The sequence below is a fragment of the Neophocaena asiaeorientalis genome, unplaced genomic scaffold (assembly GCF_003031525.2).
Source record: "Neophocaena asiaeorientalis asiaeorientalis breed wild unplaced genomic scaffold, Neophocaena_asiaeorientalis_V1.1 scaffold69, whole genome shotgun sequence".
Classification (NCBI taxonomy): domain Eukaryota; kingdom Metazoa; phylum Chordata; class Mammalia; order Artiodactyla; family Phocoenidae; genus Neophocaena; species Neophocaena asiaeorientalis.
Window position 1 is genome coordinate 274,194 of NW_020174373.1, and position 25,572 is coordinate 299,765.

The following is a 25,572-nucleotide window of genomic DNA, read 5'->3' on the forward strand; positions in this document are numbered from 1 at the left end:
CTTTTGATAAGGTGTAGAATAGAGGTTTCGGCGTGATAGAAAAGAATGCCATTAAATGACATAAAGGGACATAAAGACACATAAATCCTCTAGACTCCCCCCCCCGGCCCCCCAGGGACTGAGGGCACATCCTTGAAGACTTCACACAATGCATGCACGCACACGTACGTGTAACGAAATAATATGTATAATGATGACATACAATCATCATTATAAAGGTGACATCAGAGCCTGTCACTGTCCTACAACTTTTTTCTTTTTACAACTCACATCACTTTTGCTTTATTACCATGGTAACAAATAGGCTTCCACTATGTAATTCTACAGTTTCCATAACTTCCTCTCTTATATATAAAAGCACCATTACTCAGTGCCCTGTGGTTGCACATTTTAAATCCAAATGTGCATGTGATGATCAAAAGATCTTTAGAAAATGATTCGTAGGTGAAAGTTTCACCTCAATGTTGGACCACAAAGAAAGAACACCACATAGGGAGTATCTCGGGATGTAGAGGGAGTCCTGGAGGAATAGGGAGTATCTCGGGATGTAGAGGGAGTCCTGGAGGAATAGGGAGTATCTCGGGATGTAGAGGGAGTCCTGGTGGAATAGGGAGTATGTCTAAGCGTGGATGTTTTGCTAGCGAAAGAACTTAAAATTTGAAAAATCTGAAAATCCTTTGCTTGAGAATTGAGAGACTAAAAGGTGAGCTGACAAAAAGCAAACTGAAAAGAGTTAATGAAGGTCTAAACGGAGCCCAGGGGAGCAGCTGACTTCATTCAACTGGAAGCAGGAGCATTCCTGAGCTGGAGGAGAGAGATTTAGTAAAAACACATCAAGTCTAACACTGGAAACAGACGATTCTATCGATTGGAGGACGCTGCCAGAACTAACCACAGAAGAGGAAGAAACCCTCGACCAAGCAATAAGCATGGAAGGCATTTTGAAAGCTGACTTAGAATTCCTTTTCTGAAAACTCCCAAACCCTGAGAGTTTTCAAAGGGAATCGTTCCCCTTCTCATGACAATTATATTGTGAAGCCAAAGGGCAGGAACTAGAAAGCTTCTTAATTCTCTCTCTCTTTTCTTTTTTTTTTTTTTTAAACAAAGCATCAAAACTTTACCATCCACACTTGTCAAAAAACAGCACAGAAAGGGGATCTCCAGCTCCAGGATAAATATCAATAAGCAAGTGCTCAGTGAAGTCGTTGGGGAACAGAATCCCACAGAATAAGGCTCCACGACGGTCAGAATCATTCGAGAAATAAAGACCACCCCTTCTAGGGAATGTACTGATCCACACTACCCACAACAGGGAGGAAAGGAGACTAAAATGCAGTCCTCTCTCTAGGTCAGAGCCAGCCAGCTTTGTCTGCAAACGGCCAGGTAAGAAATACTTGTGACTTCTGTGGGCTTTCCCGTTTCTGTTGTAACTACTCAACTCTGCCTCTGTAACATGAAAGCAGCCACGTGTGCCAATAAAACTTTATTCTCAAAACCATGCAGCCAACCCACAGTTGCCTAACCCTGTGCCCCGCAGGTCAGGTTTTTATAAAATTAAACTGATCCTTTATTTTTTAAAAAGTAAGATAGGAGGACTTCCCTGGTGGCGCAGTGGTTATGAATCTGCCTGCCAATGCAGGGGACACGGGTTCGAGCCCTGGTCCGGGAAGATCCCACATGCCGTGGAGCCACTAAGCCCGTGCGCCGCAACTACTGAGCCCGTGCGCCACAACTACTGAAGCCCGTGTGCCTAGAGCCCAAGCTCTGCAACAAGAGAAACCACCGCAATGAGAAACCCGGTACCACAACGAAGAGCAGCCCCCGCTCGCCGCAACTAAGAGAAAGCCCACGCGCAGCAACAAAGACCCAACGCAGCCAAAAATAAATATATAAATTTCTAAAAAAAAAAAGTAAGATAGGAATGATATACAACATAGCATATGATAAAGTATAATATACAAATGATAATAAGTATTCTTCAGAGAGAAACATTAGATGTTTTCCCTTCAAAATAACAAATTAGCTACCAGGACAAATTATACATGAGCTACTATTTAATTGCCTAGAGAGTAGATGGGGACATTTTCAAAAGCAGCACACAGTCAAAGGAGACAGTTTGATCCATATATGCAGATTAAATAAGCATCTGGCTAAAAAAAAAATTGAGACTGAAAATCTATTAGAAAGTAGAAGATGTCAGGGATGGAGTTGGTAAAATCACGTTTTTTCTATTCTTTTTTTGTTGTTTTTTTAAAATGAAACAGACATGTATTTTCTTTAACGTTGTTTTCCTGTATTTTGAAATTATATTTCCGTGTTCCCACATACAATGAATCACAAAGCCATCACCACAGTCAGTACAGGCTCAGCGCATACTGAACACGGTTATCAGTGAGGCCGTTATGATGGGATTCTTCTGATAATGGGATAGAAATTTTGGAACTCAATATTTCTTTTTCTTTATAAATTCATTCATTCATTCATTCATTTTTGGCTGCGTTGAGTCTTTGTCGCTGCATGCGGGCTTCCTCTAGTTGCGGCGAGCGGGGGCTACTCTTCTTTGCTTCTCATTGCAGTGGCCTCTCTTGTTGTGGAGCACGGGCTCTAGGCGCATGGGCTTCAGTGGCTATGGCACGCGGGCTCAGTAGTTGTGGCTCGCGGGCTCTAGAGCGCAGGCTCAGTAGTTGTGGCGCACGGGCTTAGCTGCTCCACGGCCTGTGGGATCTTCCCAGACCAGGGCTCGAACCCATGTCCTCTGCATTGCCAGGCAGATTCTGAACCACTGCGCCACCAGGGAAGCCCAGTATTTCTTAATATATCAAAATTACTTGGGAAGGAATCATGTCCCTTGAATAAATAATCTTCCATATAACTGTGCATCTAGGAAGTTATAAATCAATATGCATTCCACAAATGATTTATGCCACACACTCCATATATAGGCATGCATGTATATGTACGTGTATGCAGACATACAGATATACATGTATCTATTTTTTGTTTCTCCATTTTCAAAATATTTTTCTCCTATGTTCCAATATCTTTGGTTATAACCATACAATATTACTTTCTTGTATGTTCTTGAAGCAGAAAATACAAAGGAAAATGTATCGGCAACATACATAACCGATACAAATCAACAGCCAGAATAAAGAACAGAGATGAATCCAAAACACAAAGGCTAAACACCCCCTAGAAAAACGGGGAAAAGGCATTTCCCAGAAGCCAGCGTCCAGATGCCAAATAATCCCACGGATACCGTTCAACCACAAGGATACTGCGGAAAATGCAAATGCAAATTAAAACACAGCAAATGCCATTTCCTGCTCCAGGACTGAAGAGCTCGGCAGTGGACCCAAGCTGGCAAAGACTGAAAAATCCAGCACTTAACGCATATGATGAAGATGTAAACCACTGGGAATTCTCAGTACCTGGACTGTGCACTGGGAAAACCAAATGGAATTCCCAGGAAACGGGAACATGTGAGAACCTTCTAGCCTTAAAATGTCACTGCCTGTGATATTCCCTAGAGAAAGTGAGATGGGGCGATCCGTGGAGGACCCTTCACGGCAAAGCTGCGGTAACAGGAAAGAACCGGAAAGAACCCAAGTGTCCTTGACCCTGAGAATGAATCTGAACGATGATGTATGTGCAGGCGGACGACTTCACAGGGATGGAAAGCAATAACCTACCTCTACATGCATCAACATTGGCAGATCGCCGACATTAAATACTAAGTGCTTTGGGGTAAACTGTGACCCCTCAAAAGACATGTTGAAGCCCTAGTCCCCGAACAGGACTGTATTTGGAAATGCGGTCTTTGCAGCCATGAAGGTTCTGAGATGTAGTCCTCCTGGATGAGGTGGCCCTACATCCAAGGGTCCTTCTAAGAGACAGAAGAGGAGAGACCCAGACACAGAGGAGAAGCCACGTGAAGACAAGAGGCAGAGATGGGAGGGACGCGGCCACGAGCCCAGGGACGCCTGGAGCCCCCAGAAGCTGGAAGAGGCGGCAAGGACCCTCCCCTGGAGCCTCTGGAGGGAGCACAGCCCTGGGACACCTTGACCTCAGACGTCTGGTCTCCGGGACTGGGGGAGGATGGATGTCTCTGGTTTTAACCCATCTGATTTGTGGTCATTTATTATAACGACCCCAGGAAACAAATTTATGGTGCAAAGAAAGTAAATCACAGACATTACTCTACTTATGTCAGGATGAAAAAATGCAAAATCAAATTTCAGAGACACACCCATGTAATGAGAAACAGGAGAATGGGTAACACCACACCTGGGATAGGGGTTACGTCTCGGGGGAGGAAGCAATGTGCATCTGGAGAAAAGCAGGGCGTGGCAGATGCTGTGATGACGTGTGCTCATTTATTATTGACTTTTAAATATTTTATTCTGTTGTGTTCAGAGTTTGTAATATTTTTAATAAACCCTATTCAGAACCGAAACAAACATCAGCATTTCATGAAATAATTAGGAATAAATGCAATAAATATATGGGCATTTATGGAGAATTAATAAGGCACCTCTGAAAAGCTCTAAGATTTTGATCACCAGTTCCCAACTGTGGCTTTTCCAAGACCAACAAGCAATTCTGCGACTCCAGCTGGGTGTCCTTCGATTCAACTCCATTCTGACACATCTACCTGGAGGTAGCCTCGGACCCCACAGGTGAAGGGCTCAGTCCCCCAGGACTACCCCTCCGTCTACCACAGTTCCGACGCCAGGTGGTCACCTGTGCCAGCTATAGATGGAAGGTTGCCATGACCCCTCCTGGGGTTCAGTTAATTTGCTAGAATGGCTCGCAGAAGTCAGGAGATATTTACTCACTAGATCACCGGTTTATTATAATAGCAGATAACTCAGGAAAAGCCAGATGGGACAGATGCAGAGGGTGAGATCTGGGGAGGGGGCAGGGGACCCCCAAACCCTCCCCAGGCTGTCACTTTCCTGGTACCTCCACGTGTTCACGAACTAGGAAACTATTTGAACCTCACCTTTGGGGGTTTTATGGAGGCTTCATGACACAGGCACCATTGATTAAATTATTGGCCATTGGTGATGGATTCAACCCCCAGCCCCTCTCCCCCTCCCAAGACGTCAGGGGGTGGGAATGAAAATTCCAACCCTTCAGTCGCTGGTTGGTTTCCCTGGCAACCAGCTACCATCCTTGAGTGAGTTCCAAAGGGCACACTTCATGAACATAACAAGAGACACCTTTCAGGCTCTCCACACTTGGGAAACTCCAAGGGTTTTAGGAGCTCTGTGCCAGAAATGGGGACAAGGACCAAGCACATATATTTCTTATTATAAACCACAGTATGGCAAGCAACAAGAAAGACGTGGTCAAAACCAGAGATGACCCATATTCAGACAGACAGCAGCTCTGTCTGAAATCCTGAACTAAATCAAAAATCCTCCCACCGAGGGGATCTATGTACACGTATAGCTGGTTCAGTTTACTGTATAGTATAAACTAACCCAATCCTATAAAGCAACCATACTCCAATAAAAAAAAAATTCCCCCTCCCAAATTAAGTTTTCTTACGATGATTATATCAGTTGTGACAAGATGAACACCACCAAAATGTACAAAATATGTGAGCAAATGATTACACAGGAGACCCCCTCCTCCTCCAAGCTGTTTTTCTCGATTTGCAAAATCATCTAAAAGGTGGTCTGGAAAGATAATCGGTTCAGAGTCAGGAAAGGTAGGACAAGAGAGTGATGGTGTAGATAAAAGTAAATTCAGAACAGACGGAAGCAAGGGTAGGTTTCTAGGAAACCCCTTTAATAAGCGTCACGGTTGGCGGTTTTAGTAATCCTCATGGTGTGCGGTCAGCAGAGAAGGATGGACCCTTGGACACAGGGCCCCCAGTTTGAACAGGAATAAGCACCTGGGGTCCTCCTACATCACCCCCTGCGGACATCACCTAGGCTAAGGATTCAGTTGTTGCCACAGGTAAAAATACTGGAGGGGAATTTCTAATCACGTCAGCCCAGAAACCATGAAAGTTAAACAACACAACAGTTTACAACAAGAAAAAAAAAATGTTAACCCCCTGACTCATTCTGGCAAAAAAGTACTTTCTCTAAGACGGAAGGCACAAGGATTCTGGGGACCAATCGTGGAAGATGAAACAAGTGATTATGTCCCTAATACACAGAGAAGCTTTTTCTGCATCATCACCTCCCCTCCGCAACGCACACACACAGATAAGTGCCCCCACAGGACAAGAACCAACCATTCGCACAAGTTGTCACATGCACAAAGGGAAATTCGATTTTGAACGGAACCACAAAGGGGAACCGGGTGATTCAGGAGAGGTGCGTTTTGATGGCCTGCTGACGAAGATGTAATTACAGCTGGTGCTGGCTGGATGCCGGGGCCCGGTTGTAACTGTTAATTCATACTTGTGAGAATCTGAGTTCCACGGGTGGCCCCAAAGGCTGCACTGAGGAGAGCCCAGAGGTGGAGAACTCAGGGCGACCACTGCCATTTATGGCTTCCACCCTCCCCTCCAGGGCTCTGGCGATCACTGTTTCTAATCTCTGCGACCCCGTGATGAGGAAGAAATGAATATGGTCCACCCGCCAAGACTGTGAAAGCCGATCAGCACCTCCCACTGAAAGGTGACGGTCAGAGGAAAGAAAGACGTAACCCTAACAAGGAGCCAGACACTGTCCTGTAAACATACCATCTCACTGCTAACGGGAAAAAAATGCAGGGTTAAACGGGACCACAAATGGTCTAGGGGCAAAACACTAGAAAACTATCAGCAGAAATGTGTTGTGGGAATTTGGGTACCACATTTTAAATGTGCACAGCCTCCAGATAAACAAACTCGCTTTTAAAAATTTATCCTAAAAGAATAATCACTCAAAAGACCTAAACAGACACGTCTCCAAAGAAGACACACAGATGGCCAACAGGCCCATGAAAAGATGCTCAACATCACTAATTATTAGAGAAATGCACATCAGAACTACACTGAGGTACCAACTCACACCCGTCAGAATGGCCATCATTAAAAAGTCTACCAACAATAAATGCTGCAGAGGGTGTGGAGAAGAGGGAACCCTCCTGCACTGTTGCTGGGAATGTAAACTGGTGCAGCCACTGTGGAGAACAGTATGCAGGCTCCTTCACAAACTAAAAATAGAGTTAGCATATGATCCAGCAACCCCAAATATCTGGAGAAAACTCTAATTCAAAAAGACACACGCACCCCAGTGTTCACTGCAGCAGTGTTCCCATAGCCAAGACATGGGAGCAACCTAAATGTCCATCGACAGATGCATGGATGACGAAGATGTGGTACTCAGCCATGAAAAAGAAGGAAATAATGCCATCGGCAGCAACATGGATGCAACTAGAGATTATCATACTAAGTAAGGCAGACAAACACACGTACCATATGATATCACTTACATGTGGAAACTAATTTTTTTAAATGATACAAATGAACTTATTTATGAAACAGACTCAGGCATAGAAAACAAACTCATGGTTACCAAGGGGGAAAGGCGGGGGGTGGGGGGGGACAAATTAGGATTTGGGAATTAACAGATACACACTCCTATATATAAAATAGATAATCAACAAGGACCTACTGTAGAGCACAGGGTACTATATTCACTACCTTGTAATAACCTATAATGGAAAAGAATCTGAAAAAGAATATCTCCCTCTCTCTATATAAAATATATACATATAACTGAATCATTTTGCTGTACACCTGAAATTAACACAACGTTGTAAATCCTCTACACTTCAATAAAAAGCAAAAAAAATACAAAAAAAAACAATGTTTATAAAGAAAAGCAAGAAATAATCACAGAAACACCAATGTGTCTAGGGGCACGGGGCCTCCTTGGGCAGGTAGGTAATTTCATCCCTATGCTTCCAGTGTGGACGGTAAAATAACGACAACCATGGTCTTTATGGGCCTCACCGGGTTACTTGGGGATTAACTATATATAAAGGAATTATTTTTAGCTTGTAGCTCACACAGAGGGCGACAGACTGGATGTTAATTTTTCTTATGATTATTGCACTTATCAGGGTAAAACGGATAACAACCTAACTGCACCAGAAAGGAAGTTTGATCAAGAAAGAGATACCCCAAACGGCAACGTAGGGGGAGAGGATTAAGAGGTCCAGATTATTAGGCATGAAATAAGCTCCAAGGATATCGTGTACAACACCGGGAATATAGATGATATTTCCTAATAACTAAAAATGGGAGTCAAACGTTAAAAAAAAAACAGCCCAGAGACCCCTGCATACTAGATTGTCAGGGCTCACTCTACGTGGGCAAAACGGGGCAGGAGGGACACCAAAACAGAAACACGGGGAACCTTTAATCGGAGGGATTTGAGGGGCCTGGCATTCATCATTTCTCACTTCGGCATCATTTGAGCCATGGCCGTGGCGGCAGGCACATGTCACCAAGACTTCTGTGTGTCCCCAGCTCCTACTTCCTGGCCTCACCCCCTGTGGTCTGGTTCACGTGTACTGTGAGAGCCCGCCCTTCGCCCCGGCATCCGGCCATGGCTGTGCTGTGCCCTGGGTGTCCGATGCCCCGTGGAGAGGGGTCTGCTGAGGTCCAGCGGGACCCAGATGAGTCCTCCAAGCGGCCTTTGGTGGGACTGAGACTGACATGTCCACACGGCTGGATATAAAATAGAGAACCAACAAGGCCCTACTGTAGAGCACAGGGAACTCTACTCGCTATCTTACAATAACCTATAACGTCATGGATGGACCGAGAGATTCTCATACAGAGTGAAGTAAGTCAGACAGAGACAAATACCGTGTGGTATCACTTATATGTGCAATCCAAAAAAATATCACAAGTGCAGGGGACACGGGTTCGAGCCCTGGTCTGGGAAGATCCCACATGCCACGGAGCAACTAGGCCGAAGAGCCACAACTACTGAGCCTGCGCGCCTGGAGCCTGTGCTCCGCAACAAGAGAGGCCGCGATAGCGAGAGGCCCGCGCACCGCGATGAAGAGTGGCCCTCGCTCGCCAGAACTAGAGAAAGCCCTCGCACAGAAACGAAGACCCAACATAGCCGAGAATAAATAAATTAATTTAAAAAAATAATAGAGAAACATGGGCCTTAATGAGATGCTAAATATGAAAATAGTGTATATGTTTTATATTCTGCAACTTTTTTTTAGTTAGGAACCAGTAACAATTGCTTACCTAATCCAGGTATTTGCAATTAAACCATGAGTTGCACGTCAGACACCTCTTCATTGCCTTCTGCATTAAAAGTTATCAGTAAATCGGGGATACTTAGAAGGTTTTAATAAGTCATCTTCCTTTATTTCCAAAGCTTGGACTTTGTAATGTATTTGTTACCATAAAATACCTGACAACTGGTCTGTCTCATCTGGATACTGCAAGAATAAAATTAAGATAATATTCAAAAACAAAGATGACACACATGAAATTAATTACAAAATAGAAACAGACTGACAGGCTTAGAGAACAAACTTACGGTTATGGGGGGAAGGATCGGGGGGAGGGATAGACTGGGAGTTTGCGGTTAGCAGATGCAAACTCTCACAGATAGAACGGATAACCAACAAGGACCTGCCGGAGAGCACAGGGAACTCTACTCAATACTCTGTAACAACCGAAATGGGAACGGATCTGAGAGAGTGGACACATGTATACGCGTAACTGAATCGCTGTGCTGTACCCCTGAAGCTCACACCGCGCGGTTCATCAACTGTACACCAACAGAAAATAAAAAGAGAAGCAAAGCGCTGTCCAAGGAGACACCGCGCGCAGGGCGGCGCAGACACAAGCAGGAAGCACACGCGATTATTCCCGAACCGGAGGGAGGCTGGAGGGGAAGACACACGGCTTCCACATCTCGAGGCAGACGGGTGTGCTTCCAACGCCCTTCAAGAGCGCGCAAACCAGGGCGAGGGAGAGCCCAGAAGGACAACCCCAGATGCCCCCTGCTCTTTCAAGATGTGACCCTCTGAGACCCATCAGCCCCGAGTCAGACACGCTCGCTAATGACCAGGGTCCTTGGGAGCAAATGCAAGCCCGCCGCCGGCCTCTGACCGAAATCGATTTTTCTCCTTTCCAGCAACAACAAGAACAAAAAAATGCCGCGTGGATACACAGGGGAGGGTTCTGCCTCGGTGCTTCTTCTCTCGGCAATGGGACCACGGGCTCCCAGGCCACGAGGATTCTCATCGTCCTGAGGGCACCGAACTCCGCCCACGTGGGCTCGGAGCACACAAGCCACAGCGACACACCCGACCACCGCAGCCTTACCTTGAATAAGTACCAGCCGAACAGCTTCTTAATGAGCCGTGTGCCCCAGAAGACGTGTCTATACAGGTCGGTGTCCACCACGCCGGGGTCGGCCACGTTGGCGGTCACGGGGCTGCCCGTGGCCTCCAGCAGCGCCTGCAGGTGGTAGGTGAACAGCACCAGGGCCAGCTTGCTCTGGGCGTACGCCGCGTGCGCCGAGTAGCTGCCGCTGCAGAAGCAAAGCGGGAGAGGGTGTGAAACGCAGGCGTCTGGCCCCGATTCTCCCCTCGCCCGGCCGGCACTCTCCAGCTACAGGCTGAGGGCAGCTACACACACACCTGAGCTCAAGTGCGTTACGAGAACCGTGTCCATCTGAGAACTGACTGCGTTTTGCTCTCCTCCGAACGCTCAGCGCTTGGGAAACAGGCCCTGACGCGTGTCCCGCTCGGACGCAGCCTGTCCATTTTAGCTTCCTATCGTTGCAGATCACGTCATGGGGGGCACAACGTGTTGACAAGCCGGGATGCCTCTCTGGCAAAACACATCGTTTCTCATTCCTTAGGGCTTAGTCACTTTCTTCAGGCCCACAGCTCCTCTTCCTGAGTTGTATGGGATATGAATACAGCCCCACCTGAGTTTCTTCTTCTGGTGGGATGTGCCCCATATTCTATGTTACTTTCACTCTTTCAACCTCAGAGGTGTCTCCTAAGTTGGGAGAAAATCCATCCATGGAATTCACCCTCGTGGGAGTTTCACAAAAGATGAAAAGAAGGAAATCAGAGTCGTCGCGGGAAACGCAGAGAAAACACGCTTTGGAATTCAACGGACAAAGGCTCTTCCTAAATAGGAATTAAAAATTGCAATAAATGGGGACTTCCCTGGTGGCGCAGTGGCTAAGAATCCACCCGCCAACGCAGGGGACACGGGTTTGAGCTCTGGTCCGGGAAGATCCCACATGTCGCAGAGCAACTAAGCCCGTGCGCCACAACTACTGAGCCTGCGTGCCACAACTACTGAGCCCGCATGCCACAACTACTGAAGCCCTAGAGCCTGTGCTTCTCAACAACAGAGGCCACTGCAATGAGAAGCCCGTGCACCGCAACAAAGAGTAGCCCCTGCTCGCTGCAACTAGAGAAAGCCTGCGTGCAGCAACGAGGACCCAACGCAAACAAACAAAAACATTGCAATAAACGAACTAAATTGACTAAATGATTCAGAAAAGTGAACTGAGAAAATGTGACCAAGGAAAGCACAGAAGGGGAAACAAATAATAAAAGGAAAAGGGAAATATGAGAACGCAGAAAACAGGACAAGAAAGGGTATCGGAAATCGAGCCTCGTAGGCTTAGTTGCCGAGTGAGACTTTCTGGAAAACCTCAATTCTATAAATTACACACATGGGCGCTTGTCTGTTCCTATGTGACAACCGCATCAACCCCTTTTCGGACTGAGTCCTGCCTCCTGCTGTTTCCTGGGTAGCATCTTTCTTCCTCATCAGCACGTCCCCACCGTGTGCCCGTCACACGGCCCCTCGTCACAAGAGGCCACAGGCAAACTCGGAGGTTTGGCCTCGGGTCCATGCAGTTTACGCTGAACATAAGCCCCGAGTCTTTTGTCTGAAAGATGACTCGGAACAAGTCAGCCAAGGGTGACACCGGACAAGTTTGCCGCAGGGCGTCGGCCAAAGGAATTCCAGACAGATCTTTTGTCGGAGGGAGGAATTAAGACAAAAATATAGCGCAGTTCTGAGCACAGACGCCCTCCTCTGATCCACGACAACCTCCCAATTATCATCAAGATACTTGTTTTTGCCAGTTTCCTCCAGGAAAGAGGGAGTTATCAAGTGGGGGGAGAGAAAGGCTGAACTTTCACCTTGGAATTGGGCCACTTCGACCTCACGTGTATACGTTTGCTCCTGAATTACCAGGGCTGTTTGGGAGGGAACAGGAATCCCGAATTTAGAAAGAAGAGAGGGAACCATAAATGTGCATATTCTTCAAGGGTAAACTGACAAGTGATTTAACTATGCTTTCCTACGGTAGCATGGAGAAGAGAGGACGGAAATTCTCTAAATATACTATGTGGGTGGGACAGTCAATACATTTCTCTACAGGAGGAAAAAAAAATCAAGAGTACAAGTCATTTCAGGAGAGGTTCCCTGGTGGATTTAAAGATAAATACACATCCACAGTAGAACTGGAAAAGAATCAAAGCCGATACACAAGAGGACATGATTCCCCATGAAAGTTTATAAATAAAGCCCGGAGGAACGGCAGAGACACTTGGTGTTTAAAACAATGAAGAGACTGTTACAATTTTAACAGACAGAAGGCAGCTGAAAGGGAGAATCAACCCACAAACTTAAGCAGAGGTAGAAGAAATTCATGAAACGTCTGCATGGCTTGATTCGAAACATGAGATTTTTAATACGTTGCTTTTGTAACGAATGGTGTCAAAAGGTAGAACGGAAACCATAAAAATATATCTTTGTTTTCAATAAATAATAATCTGTTGATGTAACTACTTCATAACTAATTTGAAAGTCGATCTGAAACAAAAGTAGAGACAGTCTTGTGGTGGGCTTTTTGTCGGGGAGGAAACATTTTTCTCCCGTCCTTTTGTGTTCCGTACCTGAGGCCTGCAAATTCAACCAAGTGTCAGATTAAAGAGAGAAATATACCAATTTTACTTCTAACTTTACACGTATGGGGAACTTCATAGAAAAGAAGAGAAAACCCCAAAGAGTTGGGAAGTCCTCATTTCTCACAAGTTTCTGCTTTTAGTCAGATAAGGGAGGCTCCAGAAAGGCACCCTTCTGCATCTGTTGCTTCTCCAGAAGCTCAAAATAACCTGTATGTCAAAGTGGCATATTTTGAGTTGGCATACTCAGACCCCCATCACTTTCTCTACCTTACAGACAAGAGAAGGAAAGGTGAAAAATGATATTTTGAACACAACATATGCAAACTTGTGTATTGAATCAAAGACTCGATAATCCTCAAAGCGGTTCTTGATTAAAAACTAGGAAAACATTACTTAGAGATGGGAAATTCTATTCCTAAGTTGAAGCTTTCTGGGTGGGAAGAGGACACTGGATTTTTTGATACCTGTGTTTCACGTAAACAGTATGTGACATTTACAAGACTGACGACTGTACTTGGTCTGCATTTGGCATCGATCTCACAGCCGATCTACACCCATCGAAGAAGTTACACTGAGCCACCTGAGACCAGGTGCTAAGGGCACATGGTCCGCTAGTGCCCCCATGCTCAGCAAGCTGCCAGGAATGTAGCAGGTCATACATTTCCGCTAAGCAAATGAGGTTTTCAAGTTCTCATCAAAGACAAAATTACTATTGCCTATGACAATAAATGCACATCCACATATTTCTACTTTTTAAAATATACACACGTAAAACCTACATTTTAACAAAGTATTGTAGGGGGGGAAATCTTTTCCCTCTATCCTCTTAGGTTCCGTCCTGGGGCCTGCAAGTCAAACTGTTAAAGGACAGTTTAACAAGAGAAAACAGTTTTAATTACATACATACATAGAGGAATTCCCAAAATGATGTGATTCAAGGAGGTGGCCAGATGATAGAGGCTTATATACCATCTTAGGGTAAACAAAGGAAAAGGGGTTTTGGGATTCTGGGTGGAGGAGGCAGGTTATGGGAAGGGAAGAAATGTGTGTATATAAATAAGGACCGTCTTGTTATGCAAATAAGAGTCTCTGGGGTGAAAAGAGTCATCTCCAGGAGTAGCTCTCTCCCTGGAATGGAGACATTACTACAAATGGAAAATCCCTGGATAAATGTAAATTTCCTTTACAAAACAGTAAATTGATACTTTATTTTTTAGACAGTTGGGGGCGGTGGCGGAGGGAAGTAAAGAGCGTTTCCTGGGTCTGCTTGTTCCCAATTGCCTTTAGCTCGAAAGATCGCATGTATCAAAGAGGTACATTTGGGGCTAGCATGCCCTGGTCCCCTTCAGTAGGACCAAAGGTACACCTTGGGAGAACTTTTTAAGGATAATATTAATTTTTCATTATTATAAAAGAAATATATATTGGTTGTAAAAACAAATTACAAAGAAGAATGGAAAATCAATTCCATAGTGATTTCACAGTGTCCTCTTCCACCAAGAAATGGCCATCGATCACACTGCGTGTGTGTATATTTGTGTATAAACATATATGTGAATGTGTGTGCATGTGTGTAATCACACACATATGTGCATATATACATATGTGTATATATACATAGATGTATCTGCGCCTACATATATACTCATATATATACATGTCTATATATACTCATATATATACATGTCTATATATACTCATATATATACATGTCTATATATACTCATATATATACATGTCTATATATACTCATATATATACATGTCTATATATACTCATATATATACATGTCTATATATACTCATATATATACATGTCTATATATACTCATATATATACATGTCTATATATACTCATATATATACATGTCTATATATACTCATATATATACATGTCTATATATACTCATATATATACATGTCTATATATACTCATATATATACATGTCTATATATACTCATATATATACATGTCTATATATACTCATATATATACATGTCTATATATACTCATATATATACATGTCTATATATACTCATATATATACATGTCTATATATACTCATATATATACATGTCTATATATACTCATATATATACATGTCTATATATACTCATATATATACATGTCTATATATACTCATATATATACATGTCTATATATACTCATATATATACATGTCTATATATACTCATATATATACATGTCTATATATACTCATATATATACATGTCTATATATACTCATATATATACATGTCTATATATACTCATATATATACATGTCTATATATACTCATATATATACATGTCTATATATACTCATATATATACATGTCTATATATACTCATATATATACATGTCTATATATACTCATATATATACATGTCTATATATACTCATATATATACATGTCTATATATACTCATATATATACATGTCTATATATACTCATATATATACATGTCTATATATACTCATATATATACATGTCTATATATACTCATATATATACATGTCTATATATACTCATATATATACATGTCTATATATACTCATATATATACATGTCTATATATACTCATATATATACATGTCTATATATACTCATATATATACATGTCTATATATACTCATATATATACATGTCTATATATACTCATATATATACATGTCTATATATACTCATATATATACATGTCTATATATACTCATATATATACATGTCTATATATACTCATATATATACATGTCTATATATACTCATATATATACATGTCTATATATACTCATATATATACATGTCTATATATACTCATATATATACATGTCTATATATACTCATATATATACATGTCTATATATACTCATATATATACATGTCTATATATACTCATATATATACATGTCTATATATACTCATATATATACATGTCTATATATACTCATATATATACATGTCTATATATACTCATATATATACATGTCTATATATACTCATATATATACATGTCTATATATACTCATATATATACATGTCTATATATACTCATATATATACATGTCTATATATACTCATATATATACATGTCTATATATACTCATATATATACATGTCTATATATACTCATATATATACATGTCTATATATACTCATATATATACATGTCTATATATACTCATATATATACATGTCTATATATACTCATATATATACATGTCTATATATACTCATATATATACATGTCTATATATACTCATATATATACATGTCTATATATACTCATATATATACATGTCTATATATACTCATATATATACATGTCTATATATACTCATATATATACATGTCTATATATACTCATATATATACATGTCTATATATACTCATATATATACATGTCTATATATACTCATATATATACATGTCTATATATACTCATATATATACATGTCTATATATACTCATATATATACATGTCTATATATACTCATATATATACATGTCTATATATACTCATATATATACATGTCTATATATACTCATATATATACATGTCTATATATACTCATATATATACATGTCTATATATACTCATATATATACATGTCTATATATACTCATATATATACATGTCTATATATACTCATATATATACATGTCTATATATACTCATATATATACATGTCTATATATACTCATATATATACATGTCTATATATACTCATATATATACATGTCTATATATACTCATATATATACATGTCTATATATACTCATATATATACATGTCTATATATACTCATATATATACATGTCTATATATACTCATATATATACATGTCTATATATACTCATATATATACATGTCTATATATACTCATATATATACATGTCTATATATACTCATATATATACATGTCTATATATACTCATATATATACATGTCTATATATACTCATATATATACATGTCTATATATACTCATATATATACATGTCTATATATACTCATATATATACATGTCTATATATACTCATATATATACATGTCTATATATACTCATATATATACATGTCTATATATACTCATATATATACATGTCTATATATACTCATATATATACATGTCTATATATACTCATATATATACATGTCTATATATACTCATATATATACATGTCTATATATACTCATATATATACATGTCTATATATACTCATATATATACATGTCTATATATACTCATATATATACATGTCTATATATACTCATATATATACATGTCTATATATACTCATATATATACATGTCTATATATACTCATATATATACATGTCTATATATACTCATATATATACATGTCTATATATACTCATATATATACATGTCTATATATACTCATATATATACATGTCTATATATACTCATATATATGTATGTGAATGTGTATACATATGTGTAATCACACACATATGTATACTCACAGATACATATGTGTATATATACATAGATGTATCTGCGTCTACATATATACTCATATATATACATGTCTATATATACTCATATATATGTATGTGTGTCTATGTGTCTATATATATACTCATATATACATGTGTCTCTATATATGTGTATACATATTCATATATACATGTTTGTGTCTATATATATATACATACATATACCCATATACGTATATATGTGTGTGTGTATATATGTTTGTGTGCGTGTACGTGTGTGTGCGTGTGTTCCATCCTATCTTAAAGATGGCTTTCCTCACTGGCTTTCCACCATCTTTGACCTACGCCATATTCATCCTATGCTTTGATGTTTTAACTACTTCCACACGAGTGGTCAAGGTTCCTTCTGCACACTGCTCTCTACTGCCCACCAGTAAACTACCGCCCACCTGTCCTAGAAAACCAGTTCGCATTAAGCGTCTCACGAGGAGTCCGTTTCCTGAACTCCCTCAATCCCATGAGAAATCGTGCCTATGACTATGGGATTTCTAAGACAATATCTTGAAAACCATTAATTCACGGAGCTTTCTTGGTGAAGGAAAACCCCAGTGAAACACACATGACCCTGAATGTGGATATGATTAAGGGTATCTGAGGTCTGTGTTTTCGGCGTATTATAGAAAACATTATTCCCCTCTTGCCGTTGGAGATCAGAAAAAACCAACCGGCCTGGACAGTTTATTGTAAGAAAGGAGCTCTTCATTGATTACCTTGATGGACACCGTGCCGTGTGTGTGTGTGTGTGTGTGTGTGTGTGTGAAATAAGAAAGGAGCTCTTCATTGATTACCTTGATGGACACCATGCTCTGTGTGTGTGTGTGTGTGTGTGTGATGGCTCACTCCCACTCCAGTAAGACAACTGTGTGATGCTCACTTCCTATGAGTAAGTCCCATCTGCTTCCCTTAAAAGTTCAATTCTGAGACAGTAACACATGAGCACCTGGCAAACACAATTATGGAAACTCCACGTACTACCCATAACCTAGTTTCCAGTTGGCGCATTTTGGATGCTGGCCGAGCCCGGTAACGATCAGTCTGCAAGTAGGACCCATATCCAGCGCGTCAGCAATAATCCCTCAGCTCCAAACTGAAGTTTTCCCTTGACAAGACGAACAACTGCCTCGCATTCTGCCTTGGTGTCCTAGGTTTAACGTGACGGAGGAAGATGGAAAGAGAGACCACCAACCAGGACCTCTGAAAGTATAGTGAGCTAAGAGGAGTCTCTGTCCTTCCACGAAGGGAAGTCGGCAGAGACAGCCCGGGAGGCGGCAGGGCCACCTGTGAATTCCAGCCTCATCCGAACACCTGCTAGAGTTGGTCACAGAGGCACGGCAAGGGTGCTGGCTGCCTGTAAGGGGTCCCAGGACACACGCTGAACGTGCTAAATGTTTAGTGAAAACCACATTCGTGCAGGACAGCATATTTATAACATGACATGTCACCACAGAGGTGCCACAACCAACAATATACGAGGATGTGAAGACGTACTTATGAATAAAATAGTGAAAAGCTGCCCCAAAGTTAAGTTTGGGCAACTCAAAGCAAGACAGCTATTTTCACAAGACAGGGCCATGCCCATAACGTGTCAACGATTACTGCGTCTCCAAAGCAAGTCAGGCTGAAATAACGTGAGCCTTAAAAGGTTAAGGATGGGGCTTCCCTGGTGGCGCAGTGGTTGGGAGTCCGACTGCCGAGGCAGGGGACACGGGTTCGTGCCCCAGTCCGGGAGGATCCCACATGCCGTGGAGCGGCTGGGCCCGTGAGCCATGGCCGCTGGGCCTGCGCGTCCGGAGCCTGTGCTCTGCAATGGGAGAGGCCACAACAGTGAGAGGCCCGCGTACCTCAAAAAAGAAAAAAAAAAAGGTTAAGGATCTATCCATTGGAGAAGGACAAATGGTGTGTGCTGTGGGCTGAATTGTTTTCCCCCTCTTCCCATAACAGAAGAGGTTATGCTGTGGAGTCCTAACCCCCAGAACCTCAGAATACGACCCTCCTTGGTAATAGGGTCTTTACAGAGGTGATCAAGTTAAAATGAGGTTGTTTGGGTGGGCTACAATCCAATATGACTCGTGCCATAAAGCAAACTCCAGAAGCTGGAGAGAAGCCTGGAAGAGACGGAGCCTGGGTGGGTTCCTCCCAGGGCCTCCACGACGGACCCACCCTGCCTAACCAGCCAACCTTGATCGTGCACTTCCAGTCTCCAGGACTGTGAGACAATAACTTTCCGTTGTTCTAAGGTACCCAAATTTCTGGTCCTTTGTCATGGCCACCCCAGGAAACTCATACAGTAACCACTGTTTTACAAAAGCAAAAGTTACTTGGGAACTGGCGGTCCACTGGTTAGCACTTCGCACTTTCATTGCCGTGGTCTGAGTATGATCCCTGGCCAGGGAGCTAAGATCCCGCAAGCCACACGGCGTGGCCAAAAAAGAAAAAAGCAAAAGTTCCTTGGTACAAACCATAAAAATGTGGACTTCGCTGATTTACTCCACTGAAGAATAGAGGAGAGAGAAAGCCAAGAAAAATAAGGAGACTTTTCTACGTTCAGAGGAAGTAAGCCCATAAGATATAAGCTTCTTGCGGGGAGAGGAAGCCATGAGGAGAGTGTGCTTGTGAGGAATGCTATGCAAGTCCACTCTGAGCCCTGGTCTGTATCCGGACCTTTGTGGACGGAGCCACAAGACCCAGGGACACGCAACACTTGTACCCAAAGAAGCACCTTGGCTGGTGACACAGGACGTAGCCTAATCCTGCATCCCGAGGGTTCTGTTAACTTTGCCACTAAGAGCAAATCTTAATCTCCTGATCTCTTCTGAGGTCAAGGGTCAAGATGGCGGACTCGCTTTGGTTTGGGTGCAAGGAGAGGAGGTAGGAGGGTACCATTTTCCTAGCCAAGGGCAGCCCAGGAAACAGCTGTCTGCATTAAGAGGGGAGGGTCCAAGGACAAGCAGGACGAGCTGTCCCCGGGAGAGGTACAGAGGGGTCTTCCCGTGCGGTCACCCTCAGGGCTGGCACGAAGCTGGGGCACCTCTGACGCGACCCCCGCAGAGGGTCCCTTGGGTCCCGAGGTGCCCATGGGTGCAGGAGGCTGAGCACGGAGACAAGTCAGGGTGCAGGGTGGGTAGTAGACCGACCCATCTCCTGGACACCACGGCGCATCACCTACAGAATGCCTTGCCCACGTCTGTGCCCCTGACGGTTCATTTCACGTGTCCACGCTCAAGTGTTTGGTCCAGTGCCACTCTAGATGGTGCCAGGAAGTTATTTTTCAGAGGAGATGAACCATGAAACCAGTAGCCTGCGTGTAAAGCAGGAGAGTCTCCGCCATGTGGGTGGGCCTCGTCCTATCAGGTGAAGACTTTCAGGGGAAAAGAATGAGGTTCCCCCAAAAGAAGAAGGGATTTGGCCTCAAACACCACAGCACAGAAATTCTACCTAAGTCACCTAGTCTTTAGGTTCAAGACTACAAACGTCACCGCTTCCCTGAATCTCTGGCCTGCTGGTCAACCTTGTCAGCGCCTCCAAGCATGGGAGGTAGTTTCTGAAAACAAGTCCAACTCTAGTGGGGAGCGGGAAGGGGGAGGGGCAATATAGGGGGAGGGGTAATATAGGGGGAGGGAAGTAAGAGATATAAACTGTTATGCATAAAATAAGCTACAAGGGGACTTCCCTGGCAGTCCAGTGGTTAAGACTCTGTGCTTCAGCTGCAGGGGGTGTGGGTTCAATTCCTCGTCAGAGAAGCAGGATCCCACAAGCCACATGATGTGGCCAAAATAAATAATTTAAAAAATAAAATAAGCTACAAGGATATACTGTACAGCACAGGGAATATAGCCAATATTTTACAATAACTGTAAATGGAATAGAACCTTAAGTTGCGACTCACTCTGTTGTACACCTGCAACTTATATATTATATAATATTTGTGGCAATTTTTTAAAAAGATGCAACAGAGCTTTGTGTACAGTTGATACCTTTAAAGAAAAGTCAGTCTCTCTCTCCCTCTCACATATACATAAATTATAACTATAAACATATAATTATAATTGCATAATTACATAAATATTGCAGTGATATATTTTATATCATTTACATATTATATATAATTAAATATTATAGATATACAAGTATTAAATAAATTAAATATAATTTTTTTACTTAAATAGTATACAGCTTTTTTACCCTCTTCCCACTAAATATCACTTTTTTTTTTTTTTTTTTAACAAAGCTATCCACTACATCACGAGTCTTGTTCATTGACTACAATTTTCCCGAGATTCTGCCCACCTCTTCCACTGGAATTTCTTCTGTAGGAGGAGGGACTGAGTGCGGCCGGGCAGAGGTGACAAGCCCTCTCGTGTGTAACAACCCACCTGGGTTTGGAACACTTTATGCTTTTACAAGTGATTTATGCTTGACAAGAACGCTCCTTACCCAAGCCAGCAAATCAATCTTGGCAATTAACCGTCATCACCAGCGGTGTCTACATCAGGTGCGAGCCAAGAATTCACTCTTTTTTTTTTTTTTTTTAACCCGGAAAGACAGCATGTTTTCAACCCAAGTGGTTCTCAAATGTCAGCGTGCACTAAGAGCCCCTCAGAGGGCGTGTTAAACTTCCCAATGCCTGGCCGCACACCCTGAGTTTGTTCTGTTTTGTTTTGAACACGGTTTTAACATTTTAACAGTCTATTGTCAAGCCTTTAAAATAGAACAAGAGTGAGTTGGGCTCTTTTGGTTTTTTTTTAAAGGTAATTTTCTGTATGTTTATTATAGAATTAAAAGGCTGTATGTGGCATGGTCTCAAGTGAAATATACACTGTAAGGTATATATAAGATTTACCTGGAGGGGGCAGGTTGCTAGGAAATACCCTTTGTCTTTTTAAACAATTTTGATTGCAGTACAGTTGCTTTACAGTGTTGTGTTAGTTTCTGCTGTACAGCAAAGTGAATCAGCTCTACGTATACCTATGTCCCCTCTTTTTTGGATGTCCTTCCCATTCAGGTCACCTCAGAGCAGTGAGTAGAGCTCCCTGTGCTATACGGCAGATTCTCCTTAGTTATCCATTTTATACATAGTAAGATTTACAGTATTGTGGTAGTTTCAGGCGTACTACAAAATGATTCAGTCATATATACGTGTATACATGTGCGTGTGTATACGTACATATATTTTGTCAGATTGTTTTCCCACCCTCAGAGTTTTGATTTCACAAGTGGTGGCTGTGTGGTCTGAGCATCTACCTGTATCATCCATCACTTCTCAGGTGATACAGATGCTGCTGCTCTGGGGACCCCACCTTGAAAACCATGGTCCTAAATGGTCTCATCCCCTTTGGATAACCATTTAGGGAAAAAAATGATACAAGAAGATGCCTTTGATGTGACTCGACATAGGGAAATGTAAACAAATTCAGGAAGCAGTTACCACCGCTTCCTGACACACTCACTCCTGCGGGCCATAAGATTACTTCTCTGCAAATGTCAGAGTTTTGTGCGATGCCATAAAAAGCTTCATTTTAGAAAAAGGAAGCTACGGGTGCACACATCTGCGTTCTCTTGCATATTTCTACACCCGTATTCAAAGGAGAAAACGACAAGAATATTCGTGAAGGAAGCACCCCACCCCATACACAGGTCCCCTCGTCAGGATGCTGGGTTTTTTTTTTTGTTTTTTGTTTTTGGCTGTACGCGGGCCTCTCACTGTTGTGGCCTCTCCTGTTGCGGAGCACAGGCTCCGGACGCGCAGGCTCAGCGGCCATGGCTCACGGGCCCAGCCGCTCCGCGGCATGTGGGATCCTCCCGGACCAGGGCACGAACCCGTGTCCCCTGCGTCGGCAGGCGGACTCTCAACCACTGCGCCACCAGGGAAGCCCACGATGCTGTTTTTTACGAGCCGTGTGGAGTCATGCCCCCATCAGATGCAGGAAACACTTGGCGATCCTATACCCTCTGCAGACCCTGAGCCTGGACCCATGCCGATGAGAGAACCACTCTGTCCAAAGACGCCCCTTTGAGGGACAACTGGGCCCCAGGAGTTAAAACACAGGGTGTTGAGTCCAGGGGGAGAAGCAGCCGCATTGCTGTGTGAGTGCTTGAGGCGACATTAGAATCTCTAGAGGCTCAGGGGCCTTTTCATTTTCTTCCTTGCTATGCACGCCCTGTGCAGAAAGCACCGGGTTGGCTAAAGGGCTACGCACACCTACGTGCTGAGAAATAAACGGGGACAACTCAGAAACGGCAGCGAACGAAGTCAGTCCGTTAACTCCATCAGGACCCCAGAGCGTCCGTGACACCCATCCTGGCCCAGCTCAGAGGCCACAGGGCTGGTCCTCCACGAGACCCACACACCCTGAAGGTCTCCTACAGCCCCAGCACAGGTGACTCACAAACTGGGGGCTGAAAGCGACAGGACTTCATCTTCCCCCAGTCCTGGAGACCAGACGTCTGAGACAAATAGCATAGGATAGCACTTATATGTGGAATCTAAAATATGACACACAGGAACTTATCTACCAAACAGAAGCAGACTCACAGACACAGAGAACAGACCTGTGGCCGCCAAGGAGGAGGTGGGGTCAGGGAGGGATAGCAGGTGCAAACTGTTACATTTAGGATGGATAAACAACAAGGTCCTACTGTAGAGCACAGGGAACTCTACTCAGTATCCTGGGATAAACCATCATGGAAAATAGGGAAAAAAACGTATATATGTGTGTAACGGAATCACTCCGCTGTACACCAGAAATGAACACGACATTGTAAATCAACTATACTTCAATTAAATAAAATTTTTTAAATACATCCTTCTTAGTTTCCTCAAGTGTAAAATGACGAATTATAATAAAAGGATTTACCTCCAAGCATAAATATAAATAGACTGATATGGATGTGTGAGTGCCAGTTAGCAAACCGTTATTAATACGGGCAGACCTCACTTTACTGCGCTTCACCGATACTGCATTTCTTTTACACACTGAAGGTCTGGGGCGGCCCCATGTCGGGTAAGTCTACTGACGCCATTTTTCCAACATCATTTGCTCGCTCTGTGTCTCTGTGTCCCATTTTGGTCATTCTCGCAGTATTTTAAACTTTTCCATTATTATTCTATTCGCTACAGTGATCTCTGATCAGGGATCTCGGATGTTACCACTGCAGAAAGATTATGACTAACTGTGGGCTCAGAGGACGGTTAGCATTTTTTAGCAAGAAGGTATTTGTTAAAGGTGTGTACACTGTTCTTACAGACATGATGCTACCGCACACTTACTAGACCGCAGTGTAGTGTCAGCAGCACTTTTAGATGCATTCGGAGCAGAAAAGTTCGTGTGACTTGCTTTACCGCAATATTTGCTCCACTGCTGCGGTCTGGAAGCAAACCCGCAGCATCTCCCAGGTCTGCCTGTGTTAGTCAACACAGCTTTCACCTCGACACAGGTTGATTTACAAACGTTTCGGGGTGTGAACCGCCATCACCTGGGACGAGCACCCCGCCCAGTGCGTCGTAGTGACGGGTCACCCTGACCGTCCTGGCAGCACCCGAGACCCCTGGCGACTGGCACCCACCTGCTCTGAAGGTCGTCCAAGTTCAGTTCCCCGACGTAGTGCGTGGCCGAGGACACGGTCACCACCCTCGCGCTGCAGCCGGGGGCACCCGACTCCCGCAGGGTGTCCAGGAGGAGGTTGGTCAGCAGGAAGTGCCCCAGGTAGTTCACACCAAAGTGCTCCTCAAAGCCGTCCTCGGTGGTCCCCTGTGGCACCATCATTACACCAGCTGGGGACACAGGAGGGTTCAGGGACGGTGAGACAGGAGGAAATGGGATGAGGATGGCAGGAGATGGGAGGAGGCGGGATGGGATGAGGTGGGGGGAGGTGGAATGGGAAGAGATGGGATGAGATGAGGTGGGATGGGAAGAGATGGGACAGGATGAAGTGGGACGGGATGAAGTAGGATGGGATGAGATGGGATGGAATGAGGTGGGATGGGAGATGACATGGTTTGGATAACATGGGATGACATGGGATGGGATGGGATGGGAGGAGATGAGGTGGGATGAGGTGACATGGGATGAGGATGGAAGAATATAAGATGAGGCTGGATGGGATGGGATGGGATGGGATG

The 25,572-nt window shown here is 43.1% G+C and overlaps 1 protein-coding gene across 1 annotated transcript in view; it reads right to left on the reverse strand.

Annotated features, from left to right (window-relative positions):
* Positions 1–25,572, reverse strand: part of DHRSX (dehydrogenase/reductase X-linked) — a 195,340-nt gene that overhangs the window by 11,531 nt on the left and 158,237 nt on the right. The window contains exons 5-6 of the mRNA XM_024756275.1: positions 25,017–25,224; positions 10,313–10,520 (exon numbers count right to left, since the gene is read on the reverse strand). Coding sequence (XP_024612043.1) covers positions 10,313–10,520; positions 25,017–25,224 — 416 coding nt within the window. The remainder of the gene's footprint in view (positions 1–10,312; positions 10,521–25,016; positions 25,225–25,572) is intronic.